The following is a 23101-nucleotide window of genomic DNA, read 5'->3' on the forward strand; positions in this document are numbered from 1 at the left end:
AACTGTAGTTTACAAGGAGAGAGAAAAAATGAACAAGATTAAGTATAAAAAGTATAAAAACACTTACTCACACAGACAGACAGGTAGAGAGACAGACTGGAGGTAGAGTAACAGACAGACAGGTAGATAGGTAGATAGGTTGGGACAGACGGTAGGGAGGGAGAGAGAGTCAGCCTGGTAGATAGAGAGAGACGGGTAGTTGAGGTAGTCAGACAGACAGACAGGTAGAGAGACAGACAGGTAGTTGAGGTAGTCAGACAGACAGGCAGGTAGAGAGACAGACAGGTAGTTGAGGTAGTCAGACAGACAGGCAGGTAGAGAGACAGACAGGTATTTGAGGTAGTCACACTGACCAGCCTCCAGACAGGGTTCCTGTTTCTCAAAGTATTCTGGAGCCATGATCTTCAACAGGGAGTGGAAGAAGGTCACGTAGGGCAGCTTACTGATCAGGACCAGAGACTACACACACACACACACACACACACACGCATCAATAAACATACTTAAAGATTTAATACCATCAGTAATTATGATATAATTATTATTATTATTATTATTATTATAGCAGTCTGGCTCTGACCTTCTGGAAGTATCCTCTTTTCAGGGATTTGTCTCGGACCTGACGGAAGTACACGTAACCATAGTAATGGCCCTGTTCCCTCTGAGAGAGAGAGAGAGAGACACACACACACACACACACACACACACACACACACACACACACCTGAGTTTTATATCACTAAACCAGATGGTGGGTGAGTGAGAGAGTGAGAGTCTGTATGTGTGTGTGGGTGTGTTAGTGTGTGTGTGTACGTCCTGACCTTCAGACAGGGCGGTGCGTCCCGGTCGTTGGTCTCAAGGAAGCAGCCGAGTGACGACTTCCTGTTTGAAACCTGACGAAAGCGGAAGCAGAACTGTGTGTCGCCAAGGCAACCTGTAAACAACAACAGAGTGATGTTGTTGTGATGCTATTATTTCCTCTCGTTTGGACTGTTGTAATTCTCCCTAAGTGTCTGAGAATAAACCTTTACTCCTGTAAAGAACAGAGTGATGACTACAGACAGTTCAACTTCTGAAACAAGAGCAAATGTAAAGAAGACAAACAGTCAACTGACTGACGTCACACAGGAGACCAAAGACTCAGCTGCAGTTACTGCTCATCACCACAGGGGGCCGCCAAAGAGCAACGAAACAGAGATCTTTAAAGATAAAAGTTATCCCAATTATAATAATAATATAATAATCCCAATGTCCCCCAATATGAAGCCTTAAACCCTGAGTGTGAGAGGCTGCATACAATGTTATTATTTTATACTTTTTATCTATCTTATCTTATCTATCTTTAATCCTTAATGTTTGAGTAAGACAGGCTGAACACACATGTGCCATCCTCTTTGTTTACCTTTTCTTTTAACGTCTCCATGCTTCCCCGTGTTTAACGTCACATTGCTATGAATTGTGGGTAATCCCCTGAGGCAAAATCTACAGAAATGCGGGCTTACGGAAAGTGTCCATAAAGGGCATAAAATGTCTGCGAGAGACTTAAAACACTCGACGATTTGACGGTGCGATGGCCCGAAACCCTCACGGACTTTACGGTAATGTGTGTGTGTGGAGGTTTGGATCGTGTCTGAACCTCCACCCTCTGAAGTCTGAGGTTAAATATGAAGCCAGTTCACTGCAGCTACTTCTGCAATTCAAAAGGTGGAAGTTATAGAAAACTGTTTTGCTTTGATTCAGAAGTGTTATTCTTTTAATTTTAAATGTCGACTCAGTGTCTTCCTGGTTTCCTCCTAAATTTTCGGGACAAATAGGAAGAGGAAGCAGGAAAAAAAAGACGAAACAGGAAGCGCCCGATGAGTCACCAACCGGCCTTTAATCTCTGCATGACCTCCAGCAGACACACCAGGAGAGTGTGAGAAGGAAAGTTAGAGTGATAAACACGCCACATACAACACACACACACTCCCTTTAAAGCATTCCACTTCATAGGACACACACAAACACACTCACACACACACTTCCTAGAGCTCAGCCAAGACTCCATGACACCATGCGGTCGTGTTGCGTTCGAGGCCACCCAGCGTGAAACGAGCCCTCAGACGCTCTGACTCTCGGTCTGAACCTCTTCATTACATGTGTGTTTCTGTTCTCTTTGTGAGTCACTGCATCTGAAGCTGGGACCCAGCTGGACGCAGCGAAGAGAAGAAGAAGTCTTCATCATCACAGAATGAAACACCAGGAGGTTTGTAAGAACTGTGTCCGTATTTTCATGAATCACAAGATGTTTGATTTGTGGATAAAATGTCTGAAACAATAATCTTAATATTCATGATCACAAATTTTAGGATTTTAAGAATTTCTGGATTGGTTGTTGTCATTATCTGAATCCTATTTTCATAATTCATTATTCAAAATAAACGGATTGGTTTTGAAATACTGAAGTTTAAAATGCCAACATCTGTTTCCCAACAGTCTTTAAATGACTTGTTGTTGGAGGAACAGTTAAAAAAAGACAAAGACATTCATTGTTCTGTCAGATAAGACAATAAATAACAGCAAATGTTCACAACTGAGAAGCTGGAACCAGAAAAGATTTTGCAAAAATTGTTTGGCGTATGTCAAGATTGACGTCAAAAACAATTTGTATAATTGACTTTGAGCTGTAAATAAAGGTTTTAATAAAAGGTAAATAAAGGGTTTCAAGTGAAAGTCTACATTGAGGCCTTTAGGGTCAAAGGTCTTCAGGTGGGAAATCCAAAAACACTCTTTTGAATATAGCGAGCACCTTCAGAATTTATTAAATCTTATTTCTGTTGCTGTTTTGGTTCTGTTCCCACCTCTAACACTCCTCCGCTCTCTCTCCGTCTGATGTGGACGTTTACGCCCACGGATTAGAGCTGAGTCAGCACTTTGACCTCAGTCCCTGTTTCACTTTAACTCTTGTGTGCCGGAGAACACAACACAACTAATCATGTGTCACTACTTCTCTCTGATCCTTTTCTCAGGAACAAGAGCCAAAGTGGATTTGAAGAGTTGCAGTTTAATGTCTCTCTCTCTCTGTCTGACACACACACACCTAGTATATACAGTATATATATATATATATATATATATATATATATATATATATATATATATATATATATATATAGTATATACATATAGAAGGCCTGTGAGCATTATGTCCTAATCTTTTTGTTATCCTGCAGAAGGTTTGTCAGCTCTGCCGCCTGCTGACTCACAGCCAAAGCACACACACCTGCAGAGAAACACACAAGTGATTCCACATAGGTGTGTGTGTGTGTGTGCCTGTGTGTGCGTGTGTGTGTGTACTAATCCCTAAACCACTTTATCTCTCAGTCTAGCATTACACTAATGACAAGGACAATTTTCAGAATGGTCCCCTGACCTCGTCTGCAGCACCAAACAATTATAATTAAAACACAAATTAAAAAGGCGACGACTGAAACCGGAGCTTCCAGGTGATGTTCCAGAAACAAGAGAATCTCTTCAGGATTCACATTTGCAGAATTATAAATGAGTAAAAAAAACAAAAACCAAGCCCTGCTCTATTTATCTGACAGGTGCAAACCGAAGGGTTAAAGGTCGCCAGCAGCGGTAATTCTAGACCGGTGGTGAGTTTGTTTCTGTTGGGAATAGGTTCTGTTGTGTTTATTTATAACCTCGGTGTCTAGACGCCGATTGGTGGAGACTGAACTGGAGGCAAAATTAATTTAAAAAAAAATGTAATCCACCATCATAAGACCAGCGTAGAAGAGAAAGGAGACATGTTGATGCTGCTGCTGTGTTTACTGATGTGTATGCTGCAAATATGGCTGCTGATTATTGAATATCTTTATTATTTTATCAAGTGTGTTTTGTTTTCATCTTATTTTCCCTGTTTTTATGCTCCTATCTCCATTTTCTTTGTTGGAAAACACTTTGTGTTGCATGTTTTGTATGATGAGAGATGTTATACAAATAATGTTTATTACTATTATTATTACCAGCATGATATAAGTCTGAAACCACCTTGATGTTGCAACTTCAAAATCTAAAAAACAACACGTTCACCGCTCTTAACACACAGCTTGGCCAGAGCTGAGGAGGTGAGGAGACAGGAACTCACCTGAGTTGGAGTCGGGGAAGGAAAGGTAGCAGATGCTTGTTTTCTGAAAGAGAAACAGATTTAGTTTGTTTTTCGTCCACTTTATCGTGTCATCTCAGGTTGATTCAGTGACGCAAATGAAACACAACTGATAGGAAACAGAAGGAATTTAAGGATTATAATGAAGAACTTCTACGATGTTCTAGGATTTAGTGTACATCATTTACCAGCAGCATGTGACGGCTGTATTTAAGCATGTTAAATATCTTAAAAATGAACGTAGTTAAAATCCTCACCTCTTTCTCTGACAGCTTGGAATGATGAGGATAAATAACCTGGAAGACACATGAACAGAGTTACCACACAGCTCATCAGCCCACTTCTAAAAGCTCTGTTCAGCTCCAGAGAAACAGAAACATCAGCACTTTCTGTCACCTGGTCCAATACTTTGTGTCACCAAATTATAATAAAACACATTTTTATTTTGTGCTTAGATATTTTGTTGTAACTGTTTTGAGTACTGGCTAGTTTTTTCAGTATAACAAGTATAAAGGGGATGCAAATTTTGATATAATATTATTTTTTGTGCGATTAATTCATTGTACTTTTTATCATGAAATAAATATCTAGATAACATAATAATAATAATAACGGCATAAAGGTAATGACTGAAATGTGTTCAAAGCAGAGAACGGATCACTGTAAACTACTAAAAGTTCAAATGTCTGGTCAGACTTTGTAGTTTTGTTAACTTACTCTTTAGTACGATTTTGGTAATGATAAGTTATGGCTTCAAGGAACTTGAGATAAAGTTATAATGATCTGACTGCACATTATTTTGCAGAGACAGAAGCATTTCAGAAACTACTTTATTCAACCAGAAAAATCAAAAAAACAAACACTTAAGATGAAAAATAATAATAATTTTAAGTTTTTGTGTTGCTCGGTTCCTTAGAGAAAGTGAAAGACTTGCAGGATCCTGAACCCAGATCAACCGGTGTTTGTTGTGTTGGATTCAAACCATCCAATGCCACTGATGCCTTGCTCAACTCCTCGAGTTTAAGGCCTAAAAGTTTCCAGCAAGTTTCCAGCAAAAATACCTCCATTTGAGATAGCAGCTGAGCTGATGCTGTTGGAACAGACTAACTCCAGGGAAGAGACAACACACACGATTCACCCAGACTACGATAAACTATGTTATTAGGTAATGACATCGTTATTCTGCAGTTATACTGTTCCTCTACATCCTCTATATCTGTGCGTTTACACACACACACACACGTGAGCACTGTTAAGACTAAAGAACAACAGGGACCATTGAGATGTTTATGTGCTCCACTCCAGGAAGTAGTCTGAGCCCTTTAATAACTGCTAACCTAAGCTTTTTTTTTAGCTATAATCTAGAGCTTTTCCCCGGAGGATCATGCAGTCTGCCTCTCACCTCCACCGCCTGTCCGAGCTCCAGGTCGAAGCCGACCACGCAGATGCAGTGCAGCCAGGTGGAGAAGCGGTCCCAGGGCAGCAGCAGAGCCTCCTCCGGCTCGTCTTCGCCTCCGGGCCCGGGAGGAAGCGTTATCTCCTCGGCCGGAGAGATGCTGCTAGCGTCCTGGTCGTCCAGGTCCTCCGGCTCTTCGACCATCTCCTCCGGGCCTTGTAGAGCCATGGCTGGCGACGGCTCGACACGTAACGTGCACTCGGAAAGGCTCCGGAGGACGCTAACGGTTGTTTTTTTGTTGACTGGTATGTCGAGTTAGTGCTCAGGTTACAACAACATAAAGCGTGCAGAGCTACGGAAAGTAGCTAGCTAGCTAGCAGTTAGCACAGGAGCAGGGGAGCGTACGTATACGACGTGATGATGTGACGTCATCGCGTAAGGTCGTCCCCGGCACTGGGTTGTGTTCAAGTGAATTCATTTTATGAGACGTTCAGTGTCTTATGTTTATCATCAGCATTGGGAAATAATATGTATGTCAAACTTTTGACTTTCAAAATCATAATAAGATTGTTGCAGCAGAAATACAGATAAATAGAAAAAATAAAGGAAATAAATAATAAGACGTAGGTCTTTGTAAAAAGATGTAATATGAATAGAATAAAATAAAAAATAGAGCATATGGAGACAAAACAGCGAGGTAAAATGTTTTTTAAGATGATAAAATAATTCTAAGGAATAACCTCATTGAGAGCAGATTATTTATCTTCCAAAACACTTTTCAACCACAATTAAGGACAAAATAAATAAACCTAAAATTATTTCTATCATACCATACACACTTTAATGTGTTCACTTTTTAAAAGAAAACCATTTCATCAACACAAACAAATTACAATGTCCTGTTACTCATTGCAACAGTCCACAATTATATCAGTCTCGTTAAACAAGTGTCAATAGTCCAAATATCCACAAGTAACTTCCTGTGTGTGTGTGTGTGTGTGTGTGTGTGTGTGTGTGTGTGTGTGTGTGTCAGAACTAGAATTCATAAAACTGTTAAACCTTTACTGACATGTTGTTACTTTAAAACGTATTTATTGTAAAGTCCCTTCTGTTTCCACTCTGACCTTTTTGTCGTATTTCAATATATTCAATATTTCATCTATATTCTGCTGCTATCAATTGAGTGAATTACTTCTTTAATTACAGCCCGACTCTAAAGTGTGATTCAGGAAAAAAAGGAGTAAATCAGCTTTATCTAAATCCTCTAAAAGCTCCATCGTTGAACAAACAGATGGATGAAACAGAGTGGGGGTGCTCACAGAGAGGAGGGGTACAAACACCCTGTTGATTGTGACACAAACCCACCGTAGTGCAGGCAAACATACACAAATCTATCACATTAGTTCCTATAAATGTAACTATATTTGTTAAATGACTCACACTGTATTACAGTATACTAATAGTAAATATAATACTAACCTAGTGTGTATATTATCTTTCTGTTCCGTATGGTTTTATACCCCTAGTCCTGAGAAAAACGATATTTAATTAATGGTTAACATGACAAAATACACTTGAGTTTACAGTAGAAATACAAATATAATGTATATCAATACATATTAAACAAATGTGTAAAATATGTAGAGAGACAAATGAATTAATCTTAATTTAACAATAATATGATGACACGATTAAACAATATCACATCACCGTTCATATTAAATTCCAATACAACAATGTATCACGACTTTAAATTATTGTTGAGCTGATGACATCACACTCAGGCACCACTGCATTTATAAATATGTGTTTAAATAATTTTTTTAAATGGAGTTTATCTTTTTGTGAGTCGCTTGTTTCCAACGAACAGCTTCTTGTTTAATTGGACGCTGTGATGTCAAACAGGGCAAAGAAGCTAAACACAGTAAGATGCCGTTAAATCTCAAATTATAGTCAGACTGTTAGTGCAGCGACAGCTGGTCCTCTGCTCGCTCTGCAGGGGGGCTGGGCATGGCTGCAGGGACTATACGTCCACGATCAATACCAGGTCCAGGATCAATACCAGGTCCAGGATCAATACCAGGACCAGGACAAGGACCAGCAAGTTACAGTAAAACTTCAAGACTTTGGAACAATGTTACGGTCTGACGTTACACCTCTGGTTGATCTTGACAGTCTTGTATTCGTGGCTCAGTCCTTGGCTCGTCCTTGGCTCTGGTATATTTTGAACCGGCTGATAATCAGGCTGATCCTGAAATGAAACCTGCAGTGACCCCTCAGGCCCCTCAGATCCACCAAGACCTCCTTCAGGAGTACATGCTCGTATATGTATCATTATTGTTATTTTCATCATACTTTTTTTTCTTGATTAGAGGTTTGATATCACTCTCATGTGTACAGAGTAAATGTGAAGCTGCGTGAAGCATCCAGAGGGATTGGAAAGAGCCAGACCGGCTCAGTCCAAACTTCAGAAAATCTGCCTATTAGCACCTCTAAAGCAGTAACTGTGTGAAGTCTTGTCTTAAGGTCAGCAGTAACTTGTCATCGTGGTCAGGTTGCCAGGAAAAATGTATCTTACAGACAACTGTGCATTAATATCGATGGTATAAAGTACTACATCGCTTTGCATAGAGGTCCGGTCTCTGCCAAGATTGTGGGAACTATTTCCCAATGGTGGTGCTGAGGCAACAATCTGAATCTCAAAACTCCATTTTATGAAACAGCTTTAATATGCGGGTGAATTGTTTCAAATGTAACCATCAATCAGTAAATTCTGAGCAAAACTGCTAAAATAATTTCATCCCTTTCTGACTAGTTTATAAAATACTGAAGCCACAGTTCAGCAGCTCGCAGCTATAATGATTATTATTTTGTTCTTGCCGCTAAAAGTCTCAATAGTTGAATTATATTCTTATTTAACATATTCGTGAAGCAGAATGTCTCTCTGACAAAGAAAACTTTCTGAACTTTGGTTCATCTGTGCTTAAACAAAGGTTGAGAACAGCTTGCTTTAGATGCACAAAACTGGAAACATTAACGATTAATTATTATTATCATTTTTAAATCTCCTGTTCAAAATGAACGGATTAAACCAAAGTGATGTCCTGTGGTGTTTTCTCCTCCCACACTTCATGTCCTACTGTCTCATCCAGCATTGATTTGGTCTCAGCTGTCGGTTCACCAGAACACAGCGGGGACGTTTCTGGAGCCACAAGCAGAATTTGATCTCCTCCCACGTCACTCCACCCCACCCTGCTGCCCCAGGCTGTAAATCAAGACACCTGGACAAAACCCTATGATGTAAATGTAAAATATTGTCATTTGGTGTTCGTATTAATAGTATCACGAATATGAAAAGGTACCGTAAGACAAAAACAGGTACGTTTAAAAACAGTTCAAAGGTACACTCCCTGTGTTTATAGCCCCAAATCCCAGAGTAATAATAACTTTAGTGACATTCCAATGGGAAAACCTCGAGAAAACCTTTTTATTGTGTCTGGAATTATGAATTAATATCATACAACAAAAGCCCCAAAAAAGGCCTTGTTTTATTGCCATCTAGTGTCCACACCAGAGTCAGGTAGGCTGAATATATATATATATATTATTTTTTTCATTGTATAATTTGCTTTTGTTCATTTTGAAAAATCCCCCAAAAAATCATGTAATATTAAAGTATTGCTTTGACATTTGTAATACATCTAAATTATTTACAAAGTCAAATTTAAGTAAATTGTGACGTTTTTTTTATTTCCTGTTCATAACAAAGAGCCTACAGTCTGTGATTAAATAATGGGCATTATTTATCCTGTTGTTATAGCTGTGGACTAAAATCATATTATATTTGTAGTTATTACAGTTAATATATTGTGCGATATATTTTTAATTATAATTCAGTTACATTTTTAACATTATAATTTAAATACCATATTATCCAAAATACTTGGATGTGGTATGTATTTACGAAGGCTGGGAATGAAGTAAAGTATTAAGCTAATAATATTTTTTTTTAAAGTACACTAAATAAACAAGTTGAAGCGAGTTTACTTTCCAAACATCTGACTATTCATTTTTAAGTAATCATTTTTTATTTAATATCTCAAGATCTTGATTTAGTAATTCAAATTATTGTTTGAGTATTTTTCTTCATCATTTCCAACTTTTTTTTTTTCATACCACAAAAAAGGCTTTATGTGGAAGTCCATTTCTGACAGCAAAAAATCAATAAAAAATCAATAAACAATCAATAAAAAATCTATAAAAAATCACAGAAAATCAATAAAAAAATCACAAAAAGTAAAGTTATTATTATTATTATTTGTAATTTACAAAAAAACAAGAATAAAAATGAATTATATAATTATATATCGGTTTTATTCTTTCTAAAACAACTTTTATTTTCTTGTATATATATTTTTGTAAATTAAAAAAAATAAAATAAATAATAACTTTATTTTCATTTATTTTTTGCTGGCAGAAATGGGCTTCCATACTTCTATGATATTCGTTTAAACCAAATTAATTGCAAATATTTTAACGTTAATCTCTACGTTTTTTGTTTTTTTTTACAGTCTACTGACATAATGAGCTCATCGGTGTAAGTTGATGTAACTCGGTCCGTGAACGCACCTCGCCTTGTCTGTCTGCTCTCTAGTTACAAGTATGGCCGCTTGGACTTGCGGAGGAGGAGAACAACTTCTTATAGATTCCTCCCGGAAAACTGTAGGAAAGCGGCGGCTTTAAAACTCAACCGTCTCGGTAAAAAACACGACCTGGAACTGAGACACACGCGACGACGACCGCGCTCAACTTGTGGCTTTTACGGAGTTTTTTTTTTCCTTGGAAGATAACCTGGAGCTTGTGTGATGCGCGTGAGGACCCGCAGTCAAGAAACTCCCCTGACTGTCAGTTAGCTAGCCGGCTACCTGCTAGCTCGTTAGCTCATCCACCGTTTCATGCTAACATTCGCTTGCAGGGGCTCCGTAGTAGCTCAAAAAAAGGCGGGCTAGCTTGCTGCTTTTATTTTGCTCCCAGGAGACACAAGGGGATGGCATTTCGCCTCCATCCCGGTAAGCGAACTGGTTGAGAGGGGTGTGGGGAGAAAACATTTGGGCACCTGGTTGATAAGTTTTGTCGGCACTCATTAGCCTAGCCTAGCCTAGCTTACTTGGTTCAACGCCAGAAAACGTTGGCCGAGAGAGTTAGCGCTAGCTTTGCCCCGTCCGTTTTGCGAGCTAGCCAATTAGCATTTTAGTTGCACAAGAAGACCTGTGCTTATCCCTCGTTCATGAGTGTTTTTTGACGCGTCTGCACTAACTGATATCAGACCAAGAACCGCTTTAGTTAGCCTAATTGACCGTAAATGATAAATAACTCAAGGATGTTTTTTTGCTAGTTAGTCGTTAGCGACCTTACAGGTGTTCTGGTAGAGGGAGTGGTGGCGCTAGGTAGCTAAGCTAAGGTATCAGGGTAAACAGCGTCATTCAGATTATTATAGCTGTAAATGACGAATAGATTACAAGACGACACGTTACTAAGCGGTGTGTAAGCCGACTGGCGTGTTGCACAGACAAGACTTAACACTGCTCGAAAGCGCGCAATAATATTGTTAACTGTTCCCTTTGCCTGCTTCTTCAGTGCCGGAATAGTTTGATGGACGTGGGAGGCTGTTTTCCAGGCTGTCAGTGCTATAATACTCAGTCATGTATGTCTTGACACATGGCACCCTGGTCTGTGCATAGTGCCTGCTGTCAGATATATATATATATATAAGTATCGTTATGTAGTTTTGGTGCACAGTCAGTGAGGGGAATGTCTTGTCTTTTTTATACCTGTTGGTTTGTTTTTTATTTTCATTTGTTTCAAACACAGGAGTGTGAATCGAAGTGGGAAAGCAGTGCAGCCCGGGCTGTGCACAGTGGACAATGTTTATTAGCTAGTGCCTAGGAACTTAAAAGGACTGACAGTTCTGCCTACACATATAGGCAACAGATATTGTACTTTTATTCATTGGTGGATTGTAACTGAAGACTGCCACTCTGGATCAAGAAAACCTGCCCCCCGTGTCCGGTTGGAGTAACACTCTTAAGCCAAAATCAATGCCTTCGGCGCTGGCCGTGTTTGCCTGCCGACCCAACTCGCACCCATTCCAGGAGCGGCATGTGTACCTGGATGAGCCAGTCAAGATCGGCAGGTCGGTGGCTCGGTGTCGGCCGGCCCAGAACAACGCCACCTTTGACTGCAAGGTGCTGTCCAGGAATCATGCCCTGGTTTGGTTCGACCACAAGGCCGGCAAGGTAAGAGAGGATGATTGTTGCTGACCTGACATTTTGTTCCTGTATTTTCCTTCAACAGGAGTGCCCTTTTGTCATGTTTTCCATAATTCTCGAGCAGGCAAGCCTTTATGACAGCCTCGTGGACCGTAACTTCACAAATGACCACCTCAAAATCTTATTTAAATGGCCTGCAGCTCTGTCTCCATCACACATGTTCTGTTTTACATCCTAACACCTTGAAGCAAGACCTGTTCCCGAGTGTGAACTCTGCTCAGGCCTGAACAGATTCAGTTTGTTTAAGGGTGAGATCACATCAAGCATGTTTGAAGGCAAACATCAAACTCTGTGGTGTTTCCTTCTGTAGACCTATCCAACATTGAACTTGGAGGTTAATGCATCATTGAGTAAAGGAAATGATCCAAAACTCAAAGGGATTATGGATAGAAAGACACAGATGCTGGTCCTCATGCTAGGAAAGCTGAAAAGAAAAAAGTAAAGTTGATCGATTCTGGATTTATATTCCACCCACTTCAAAAATATATACTTTAAGGCAGTCACGCAAATAGACAATTGTCGAGAGAGAGAAAGGGGATGGAGCATTGCAGTTATGTAGCATAGTTCGGCTGCCAAAGTGCTCCTAAAAGCAAAATCTCATCCTGATCATCCACATTCTTGTGTGATTGTGATTGTTGGCTCATTTTCTTGACTGGGGTTAAACTTTGTCCTGGATTAAACATAAATTCAATGCAGATATCTACTGAGGAATGTCCTTAGTCCAGTCTAGGACTAGACTTAATCCTTGGCTAGGAAACCAACCTGTTATTTCTTTTAAAATCCACAGGTCTCAGATCTGAATCAGATCAGTGCGTGTGTAGTTTCTCTGTAGAACAGGTTGAACAGGCTGAGACAACCAGGGGATTAACCCAACTATGTGGCATGCAGGGACATTGAAATACCGTGTGTGTGTGCGCGCGTGTGTGTGTGTGCGTGTGTGTGCTCGCTCACGCTCACACACAGCATAAGCTATTTATAATGACACCAGTAGCGTCATCCTTTCCTCTCTTAAGCGATAAAAGCACACACATGCGTATATTGACATGCACTAATTTATTGGCGCTAAGGATTCAAAGTGGATAAACTGTCTCCACAGGTTATTTATGGCTCAGAAAAGGGCTGAGCTGGTATTTTTGTATAATGAACCCAGTCACTGACTAGCCCAGTATTTAACGAGCTCAATCATATAAGAAAGATTTAAGTGTGTGAAGTGTTTAATGAATACACAATAGAAATACAAGAATACCCTTTTCTGCAACACCTGTTTTAAGATAAAGACTTTTTAAAGATGTAAGTCACTGTACAGGGTGGGCAGATTAAACCACATTGAACATATTTTGAATTATTTGTCACATTTTAAATAACGATTCAGTGAATGTGGGTTCCCTGTGACCTCGGAGTTAAGTTGCCAACCATGAACCTCAGCGTCACTGGTCTCAACTATTAGCTTAAGTCTATTATTCTTCACAAATTAGCGTAGCTGCTAGCAGACTTATTCCTACTCATAGCTTTTATACTCTGAACACTGCGTTGAAATGAAACAAAGTTCTGACAGGTTGTTATGTTACGATGAATATCGCACAGTCTCTCACACACACACACACACACACACACACACACACACACACACACACACACACACACACACACGAGGGAGAGTTGCAAACTGAGATTACTCTAAGCAGCGGGTCGCTTAAAAGCTCTGAAAAGTTTGGCGTTATTCACAAAACATTCGGAGCTGTGTCGCCTATATCAACGTGTTTGGAATATTGCCGTTATCGCGACATGAATTCATATTTATTTTGTCATATGCATCAAAATTATACCGGCATCATCATGATCAATATGATGTGGCACACCCCTAACGTCGGCTAAACTTTACATTCATCCGTAAGCTAGCCCATAAATACAGTCTTATAACTTTGTTTACATTAGGTTTGGTGAAGGGCAATGGCTGAGTATTCACCCTTTGTCTTTTTTTTTTTACACACACACAGACCTGGCTTGCCTAACCGATGGTTTAACCGTAGGTTCCTCTTGTAGTAACAGCTGTTGTTTGTCACACGAGTCTGCAGTTTGTTTCTTCAACAACCAGCCTACAGTTTCCCTTTGCTCTAATTGATTGAAACAGTTTATTTTCACCTGAATTGTTCCGCATTGTGACAGAGCGTGGAGATCTGCATACCACTCAGGTAAAATGTCAGTGGAAACTTATGTTTTACTGCATACGTTGACACTTTGTGAAGGCTTTTATTTGGCTGTTTTCACCTCCATCATGTCTTTGAGTGATAAGTGTGCACTGGAGGGAAACTGGTGCGATTGGTCGCGTCCTGTGATTGATGAACCAATCAGTCGGCTCAGTGATCCAGCAGATTGCTTTATTATTGATGTTATCTTTCTGTACATCAGAGCAGAGTCCACCGAGTCTACTGTAAGACTGTAAGAGGTCCCACCAAGATCCCTCACTCTTGGATCACTGGAACTCAGTTCTCGGACTCAACTGGAGCTGCTGGAAAAAACTCAACTCGATGACATCATGTCTTTTACATTTGGTCAGTTTTATTGTTTTGCAGCCAGACTGAAATGTGATTTAAGGATTGAGACGTATAACGCTGTGATTACATGCTACGTACTGTAGCTTGCTGATCTCACAGCCTCCCTCTGGGACCGTTGCCCCGACACGACTACTGCGAAAGGAAGGATGAACTAATTGACATGAGCACAGCTGGTGGGATGAATATCTGAAGGGCTCTGAGAGGAAATAATGAAGTGTGTTCTTATTTAAGCAGCAGCCCATCACGGGAAGGTCAGATCAGACCCAGCTGTCCTCTCTTAACCCTGGAGGTCCTGGGACCTCCATTCGGGAACTACTGTTAGATAAGAGATCCAGAGAGCTCAACCAGAAGACAGACAGTTGTTCAGACAAATGAGATGTCGGTGCTTTGCCATTTTACTGGCGCTTAACTTCTTCCTTTCTCCGTAACAAGTAGTGTTTCTCGATAAGACTTCGGGAGTCCATCACCACATATTTTCAGTGTATAGTTCTTTTAAAAAAAAATCATTATTGCTTCAGAAACTATATGTGAAGCCCAGCTGCAGTCTTTTTACATCCCATGAATATAAGACAAACGCTATGTAACCATGTGAGTTGTCCCAAATGTTGGCTGTAAGTTGTTTTTTGCAGTCCTTGATGAGATGTTGGATGCATTGGCCAACTGTTTTTGGGGAATTACGGAGCTTTTTAAAAAATGAAGCTATATATTTGTGAGCTGTTTTTTAAAAGCAGTGTTTATGTGAAGCCTTATGTTGCCTTACTCATAATAGGATAATCCCAGTCACTCTCAGATAGTGAGGCCCACAGCTCATTGATCAAACACTGGTGTCGGATCGGTAGTCGGTATAGGCCGATACCCAGAAGCCCAGGTATTAGGACTGGAAGAAGTCTGATCGGTGCATCCCTAATTTGAATGCAGCAATCGACTCCTCAGACACTTCTAAACAGCAGTCAGTCAGCTGGTGGTCTGCTCAGGCAGATCAAACCAGATTTATAACTCACTGTGGAGATCTCTGTCATCCAGCTGTATCACTTAGTTATCCAGTCATTCATTTATCCATCCACTGTGTGCGTGTGCGTGTGCGCGTGTGCGTGCGTGCGTGCGTGCGTGCGTGCGTGCGTGTACACTAAATATTAACATGCGGCAGTTCAGAACATATTTATTGTTCACAAGGAAGTAGACACTGATCTATGAAAAGCACTTTTTGGGGTTTTCATGCAACAACCAGGGTTTAGTGATTGTTGCAAGAAAAGGTAAATATAACATCAATTCAAGCTGCTTGTCAAATACTGTTTGGGTCCAGCAATTGGCTGAGTTTGTTAAATACTAGCAGGTTAGCTGATGGTTTGGAAGGTAAAATACTGCATGGTCGTGCGTCCTGCTTCATTAATACCCAGCTGGTGAGGGAACATTCTGCTGCATAAAGTGTTGCAGTGCTGCATGAAATGATGGTGGAGCTAAATCTGTCCTCTCTTGTTTCCCTGCTTGTGGCCCACATGTCTCGTGCAACGCCTCACATCAGGCCATCTGCAGCATTGTTCTGCAGGCCGATGTCACGTTTGTGGGCCAGCCCTCTGTGGAGGATTCAGAGTAGAGAAAAGAGTGCCGGGGAAGCTATGACTTTAATTGCAGTTTGAATGAATAGCTTTAAGAAGCCTCGTGGGTTGAACAGGTGTAAATACCTGTCGGCAAGTAGAAACCTGTGCACAGGTTTCTACCCTCCTGCCAGTTAAAAAGCAAACCGTGTTTTCTTATTGTACTTTTTATAAATGTTCCATGCTTAGTTATGTACAGTTTAGCTGTTACTGTAAATGAGAACATCAGCTGCTGTTTGATTCCTCTGTGATGGGAATGAAGTGCAATGCACTGGTATGGAACTATGGTTCATAATTTATACATTTTCTTAAGATTTGAGTTTCTTAAAGCCAGTAAAATGTTGCGTTTTAAATTTCTTGGTCAGTGAAGCTAGCATGTGTTGCTAATACTTAGCATGTTTAGTGAAGCTGTGACATGTTTTATGAAATACAAACTATCATTTGAACGTTTGTGTAAAATGTAAATATATTAAGTCTGTAATGATCTGTCCTACCTTAAAGCTCATTGTATAGGAGCAGCAGGCCGAGTCTTGTGCTGCGGTGGGAGTTTCTGTAAAATGACGCTCTGATGTGTTGAATGCCTTGTTGACTTTTAGCATAGCAGTGTTTCCTCGAGGGTACGGAGCAGTTAGCCAATAGGGGAAGAGTAACCAGCTAGGGTCAAACTAAAGACAAACTTTATTATAGTTGAGTATTTATTTTATTATTTACACATATCACAACATTCGTCTGAACATTGAACTCTTCTGGAAATGTTTTTATCCACAGATTTGACAAACACATTTGCTTATTATTTTACAAAAAGGAGCTTGCTAACGTATTAATAATCATGATAATAAGCATGGATATTAATAATCATCATAGCCTGGACTATCTTCCTATTTTCCAGTTCTCTCTGCTGTTGCACACTTAAACCAGCTGATGCTATTTTTATGTTATTGATTAATTTTCCACTGCTTGGGGCCAAGAAACCGATGGCTTTAGGACACAGGCAGCGACACTCTTCTTATACTTGTTCCCTAACTACCGAGTTATTTAAAACTGAATTATGATGAACATCGCACAGTGCTTCTCATGGACGACTTTAGGATTTAATTAGAATTAAATGAAATACTTGTATGTACAGTATATGACCGTTGTAATACAGTTTATTCAGCTGTTTATTTGGCAGCCTGCACTTATAGAAAGCTCTGCAATGTTTTTTAGGATTAGGCTGCTTTTACAATAATTTGGGCAAATGATGTATTGGTTCTCATTTGTTTAAACTGTATTTGTTGAAAAGGTTAAAGCTTTATTAGCATGTTTTGATCCTGAAACAGTTAAGCAGACATGTTTGCTGTTTCCCGTTTCCTTCTCTTGTGTTTTTAGGTGTTAGAAATAAATATGTTTACACCTAAGTTACCACTACAGGCTAAAAGATGAATCCTTTATGACTTTGTTAATCACATGTCCGCCACTCTTGTGCCACCTTTTCATTGGTCTCACCACTTCAGTCTCTGATGTGTAACACACTTTACAGCCTCGCATTGTCTCTGTAATGAGGTGGTGTTGATTTAAGTCAAAGTAAATAGATTTAAGGACTTGACTGGTCGTTCATGCAGCCATCAGAGTGTTGACATCTTATTACTACAGCAACTCATTTCCCAGCATTCTTTTATCACAACTACACCGACAATGTTATTGTCGGTGTAGTTGTTGGGTTATAATGAGAACACACTCACACACTCCCTACAGTAGATGAGTCATTAGATTGCTGGAGGCTTCAGGTGAGGACAGATATTCACAGGGTCCAGAATTAGCATCCTACTTCACTACGAACTGTTACGCTTACTTTATCTGACCTCAGGCTGGGTGGGTACCACAGAGGGAAGTTCTGCAAGTATGTGGCGGCACAATGGCAGAGAAGATGGAGCTAAAGGAGGGTAGTTGTTTTGTGATGAAGACAACCAGAGAGATAATCAGTCAGTCAACCAGGAAGCCGGTGGATGGCCGCGCTGACAGCAGAGCAGAGCTGTTGTCTGAGTATCGGTACTCCGCGGCATGATAATGACCTCCAATGTGAATACCAACACAAGCACAGGAACGCCGTGACGCTCTGTAATAGGAAAATAGGAAGCTCTGTAGCTCTCTTTATGTCTGTAGTGAGAAGGAATAAGACGCTGTTGGCAACCTGGAAAGCTCAGCTCTGGTGTTGTGTGTGTGTTCAGTGATAGCAACGCCTCCCCCTAAACACTGCAGCAGGACGCCATGATGGAGCGTTAGAAGAGAGAGAGGGGGTGGGGGGGTGTCTTTGGGAATCTCACATTTCAGATTCAAAATGAATTTAGATTCAATGAATGTAAACCTGTCTCCTTTGTCCACTGAACTGCAATATTAAACATAACTGACAGTTAAGATAACTAGTCTTGATGAAGGTCACTTTTCATTGCAGTGAGAGATGTTCATAAAGGAGATAATAGCAGATTAATCTGGAATAATGGTTCGGAAATATGAGAGAGAAGGTGAGAGAAAGGACTACGATATGCATTTTCACTATATAATGTGTCGGCTGAGTATAGTAAGTATAGGAACAACAATGTTAAAGTCAATATATTGTTGTTATTTAAGCTAAGCTAACGTTTATTTCTGAGTCCTTATAGCTTTCATTTTCTAATATTAAACTAAATTATCCTGCTTATCAATTAGTTTAAAGCACACTAGAGAGTGGCTCGCACATCGTGGGCTTGACCCATACACTGGATATCATAAATTTAATAAGGATTAATAATCAACCGTTTTGTGTTTAGCTAGCTAACGTTATTAGCATCCTACCTCGGAGCAAACAAAGTCGTTCTTGTTGATCTTCATTGGATTCAGCTGTGAGTGAGGTCTCCATCTCTTTATTTGTTTAATGTGCTCTTAACTCTTCGGACTTGCAGTGAAGTTACTAATATAATATACTTCAGTTGGTACAGTACAAACAGCCACTGGTGAGGACGTCAAGGGTCAGAGGTCACTACAATAGATGGAGAGAGATGTGTTTCACTCATTTTTAAAGGTTCGATACACCACCCTATAGACGACAGAAGGAAAATAACGAGAAGAGGCCAGATGCTGGAGTTTTGAAGTTGATACGATGCCATTTGAATAAAACAAAATGTTATTTTTCTTACAGCAGAAACTTTTTTCCTTTAGTTGATCATAAAACTTAATTTTATCCATTTTCTATGTCATTTCCAGCTCTTTTCTTTCTTTTGGAGGTGTGATTGTTTGACTCGTGACACTTTCACCATCTTCGACTTAAAACTTAAATGTGCTGAGCTAGAGGCAGGTTTTTATAATTTAATCATACATGATGCTTTTTAGAGATCTTGTGACTCTTTTCTACTCATCTTATTGGCTGCTAAGGTGAAAGTATCCGGTGAAACATTCACATGAGATTATCCAGCCTGGTAGGAAGGTTGTCGTCAAAACGCCAGAAGAACCTGTTGACCAGAATAAACTCCGGTCAACAGGTGAGTCGGATTTAATCTACCAACCGATGAAGCAACTCATCCAGCGGCTTCAGCTTTTCAACACTTCAGACAGGAAGGAGGAAGCTGTCGACACAAACGGCCTTTTATGAGCATGTTCTTAGAAATGTTACTTTACTCATAAAGCCATTAAGAAATGCAGCTTGTGTTGAATTTACCTCCTTTGTAATTGACAGAAAATGATTAATAAAATACATTTTGTTACCAATTAAACTGTGGAGAGATTCAGAAACCTTTGCGTCATTTAATAATGCATGATTTTACCTTTTTTATAAAAGATGAATATAACAACTGAAGCTGAACATTATCCAGCGTTTTATGAAGGTTTTTATTCTCTAGATATCTGTTCAGTTTCCAAATACGGACGGATGTTTTATTCATAAAGAATTCATATTTGGTTTTCAAACTTTTTGCCAAGATTTGAGACGCAGCAGAGAGTGAAATGTCGTAAAGAAGGAAACCTGTTTGTAATGAATGTTTTTGTTTTTAACAGTGTTTCATCTAAATTAACGTCTAATGTCAAAAATACACCAGACGTTTTAAAAAGCTTGAGTCAAAAACACAGAGAAATATAGTTTATATTAATATAAAAACATTTTAGAAGATGGAACCAGATGTTTTGACATCTTTGTTTAATCCCTTAAATCATTAATCAATTATCAAAATTGTTGACAATTAGTTTTCTGTCTTTTGACGGATACTTACTTGAAGAGTTTTTCTGGCAAGCTCTAATTTGAATTAATATTAATTGATACTAAAAGATGAGTTACTATCTGTCTCTCTCTTTCTCCCCCTCCCTCCCCTCCATAATATTAACCACTAAAGTGACAGAGCTGAAAATGGCCAGCAGAAATCTGTAGCCTGAAACACAATCAGGCCAGCATTCACCTTTCAAGGAAACACACACACACACACCGTTCTGCAGGAATACGCTCACATGCTCTCTGATAAATATATAAACCCCTCTTTCTGTTTGCCAGTAGCAGCAAACGGCCTCTTTTTGGAAACGGTGGCAGGAGTCCAAGCTCCAGTCAGCTGCTCTCTGTCACATCCACTGTCGCCGGGAAAGGCTCTGCCAGTTTTAAGAAGCACACCGAGTTACATAAAATCTTACCCCAATGCCAACAATGAGATAACAAGACAGCATTAACGACATGTATCAATCAATCTCTCGCCACGTTTCTCTGACTTCTGGCTCATGTGGAAGTTGACAAATAGCTCGTGAGCACTGCAGCACCGTCCAAAAAATGGTTTCCATCATATTTGAACGGGAGAATCTTTGTAGCTCTGTGGGTGGAGTGGGTCGTCCTTTAAAACCACAAGGTTGGCGGTCTGATTCCTGACTCCTCAAGTGTCCTTGAGCGAGACATGGAACCCTAAGTTGCTCCCCCCGGGCGCTTCACAGCCGCCCACTGCTCCCTAAATGCTTAGGATGGGTTTCATGTATGTAAATGACTTGTTTACGTCCTAAATGAGGCTGAATACTACCAGAGTTTTGGTGAGGATGGCTGAGATTGAAGACAATCCAACACCCCTGACTTAAAAACTAACAAATGGAAGCATTTTGCTTCTTATTTCGTCCCAAATCTGAAAGGATTGAAGCAAATCACGAAGTAGATCTCAACTCTTACCGCACCAGGATTTGCGGCCCTATACTCGGTCATTGAGAACGACATGCGATATGTCTCAATGTTTTTTTTGACAGAGCAAAAGTCATGAAATCCATGAGGGAAAGTTGCTAGGATAGAAGCAGCCTGCTATCCATCCATTGCCACCAGAACACTTTATGTATTGTTTTACCACATGTTCCAGGGAAAGCTTTGTTTCTGTATGACAGCTGGTCCAGCATGCTCACTGCTCACAGAACAAGAGGATTTGGTTGAAGAGAGTCTTTATTTGTGAATATGAGCAGCTTTTTTATGTCACGTGATTCAGAACATGCTGAAGTCTGTGCTTTAACAACAAGGACGCTATACGGACACACTGTTGTTTGCTGCAGCTGTGATGTCAGACACCGTATTAAACGAGTAGGTAAATGGAAGTATTGAATCTGTCTCAGTATGTTCCCGATTCTAAAGGACGGGGATCAGGACATCCCTGCTTTAAACAGTCAATATGTGAGAACGCTAAAAATACATTGTTTAAACAGACGGAGGACGGGCTCCATGTGTGGAAGGAGTTCAATACCGCTGGCTGGCTGGCTGAGACATGGAGATAATCTCTGTCCTCTCTTCATCATCTCTACAAAGAGCCCGTCATAGTTCTACTGTCAGTAATTATTAACACGACTCTCATGGCTTCTTCTTTGTTTAACGTCAACCTTCCACTTGACTTCTGGGACTTTGACTTCTGATGTGGATCCTTTGATCTGTTCAAGTAATAGATTACTGAATGTACTACGTTACTACTTCCAGTATTCCTACAGTAAAGTATCAGCTCTTGAACCTACATTCACAGTATTTCCTAAATCCTGTTGTAATATATGATGTATAAATATACAATCACTCACTTCCAGGATTCCTGGGGTTTTGTTCTTCAGGGTTGGGCATAACTGCTTTTTTAAGGTTGGGCAGAGCTGCTTTGCTTCAGTGTTTTTCTGATGTTCAGTCAACATGTTTATCAAACCTCTTGTAGGAAATATGTCCTGACTGGCCCGAGACTTGGTGTCACAGAGGTTTGTCCTGACTTTCAGTAGAAGAATGATGTCGTCTTTCCTAACGGAGGAACTTATCTCTATACGTCAGACCTGACCGGTTAGGACTGGAGATACAGGATGTAGAACTTTCATCACATCCACCTCAAAGATATTAAGTGTATAAAAGAATAAGTCTGCCTTTAAGAACAATACTTACATTGAAACTGTAATTATTCTCTTGTTCATACTGGCCATTTAAAGATCCCTTCCTAACATAAAATGTATGTTGAGCGGTCTGAATTAATCCAATCAAATGGGTCTCTTCCAGAGTTAGCTTTATGTTTTAATTGATTGTAACTTTGGAAAGATACTCCCTCACTCGAGTTGTCCTGAGCTGTAAACTTTATACTTCTCCACAGAACAAGGACTGTCTACTTTCTCTTCTATTACTTACATTTTAAACGTATTGGAGCCCTTTTGCGCATGAGGCTGGTACTACCAGCAGACCTCAGATAGAAAATCATGGCCCCCGGTGCATTCGCATAGAGGTCGATATCTCCTGGATATGATATGATGTCAAGGGTCCGCGTGACATCTTTAAAAACCCTAATCATCATTTCAATGTTTTTTCAATTGATATGAGGATAATGATGTTTTCATTCCCTCTAATATCACACAAATCTGTCAAAATAATCACAATTACATGTTTTTTGTAATTGTCAAAAAAAAATTTTTCAAGCACCAACAGCTGACCTCGGGTAATTTTTACAAATTACTAGAGGTCCCATGTAACAGTAGTGCTGTGTGATTAGGGCTTAGTTATAAGTGCTAAATTCAGAGCATTTCTATTGCCTCTCAACATGGCAGCTAACAGTGCGAACAACGGAGGAGGAGGAGGAGGAGGAGGAGGAGGAGGAGGAGGAGGAGGA

The 23101-nt window shown here is 39.9% G+C and overlaps 2 protein-coding genes across 3 annotated transcripts in view; one reads left to right on the forward strand and one right to left on the reverse strand.

Moving 5' to 3' along the window:
- dennd6a (DENN/MADD domain containing 6A) overlaps window positions 1-5983 on the reverse strand; it is a 35246-nt gene extending 29263 nt beyond the window's left edge. For both annotated transcript variants that reach the window (XR_004212676.1, XM_031844158.1), the window contains exons 1-6: window positions 5553-5983; window positions 4408-4446; window positions 4133-4175; window positions 822-934; window positions 581-661; window positions 354-459 (exon numbers count right to left, since the gene is read on the reverse strand). Coding sequence is in view for 1 of the 2 variants with exons in the window: in XM_031844158.1 (XP_031700018.1) it covers window positions 354-459; window positions 581-661; window positions 822-934; window positions 4133-4175; window positions 4408-4446; window positions 5553-5774 (604 nt within the window). In the remaining variant the exon portion in view is untranslated. The remainder of the gene's footprint in view (window positions 1-353; window positions 460-580; window positions 662-821; window positions 935-4132; window positions 4176-4407; window positions 4447-5552) is intronic.
- Window positions 5984-10161: 4178 nt separating this feature from the next.
- slmapa (sarcolemma associated protein a) overlaps window positions 10162-23101 on the forward strand; it is a 56925-nt gene continuing 43985 nt past the window's right edge. Inside the window, exon 1 of the mRNA XM_031849768.1 lies at window positions 10162-11842. Coding sequence (XP_031705628.1) covers window positions 11645-11842 — 198 coding nt within the window. The 5' untranslated portion in view covers window positions 10162-11644. The remainder of the gene's footprint in view (window positions 11843-23101) is intronic.

This window comes from Anarrhichthys ocellatus, unplaced genomic scaffold (assembly GCF_004355925.1).
Source record: "Anarrhichthys ocellatus isolate YVR2014 unplaced genomic scaffold, GSC_Weel_1.0 scaffold1, whole genome shotgun sequence".
Taxonomy (NCBI): Eukaryota; Metazoa; Chordata; class Actinopteri; order Perciformes; family Anarhichadidae; genus Anarrhichthys; species Anarrhichthys ocellatus.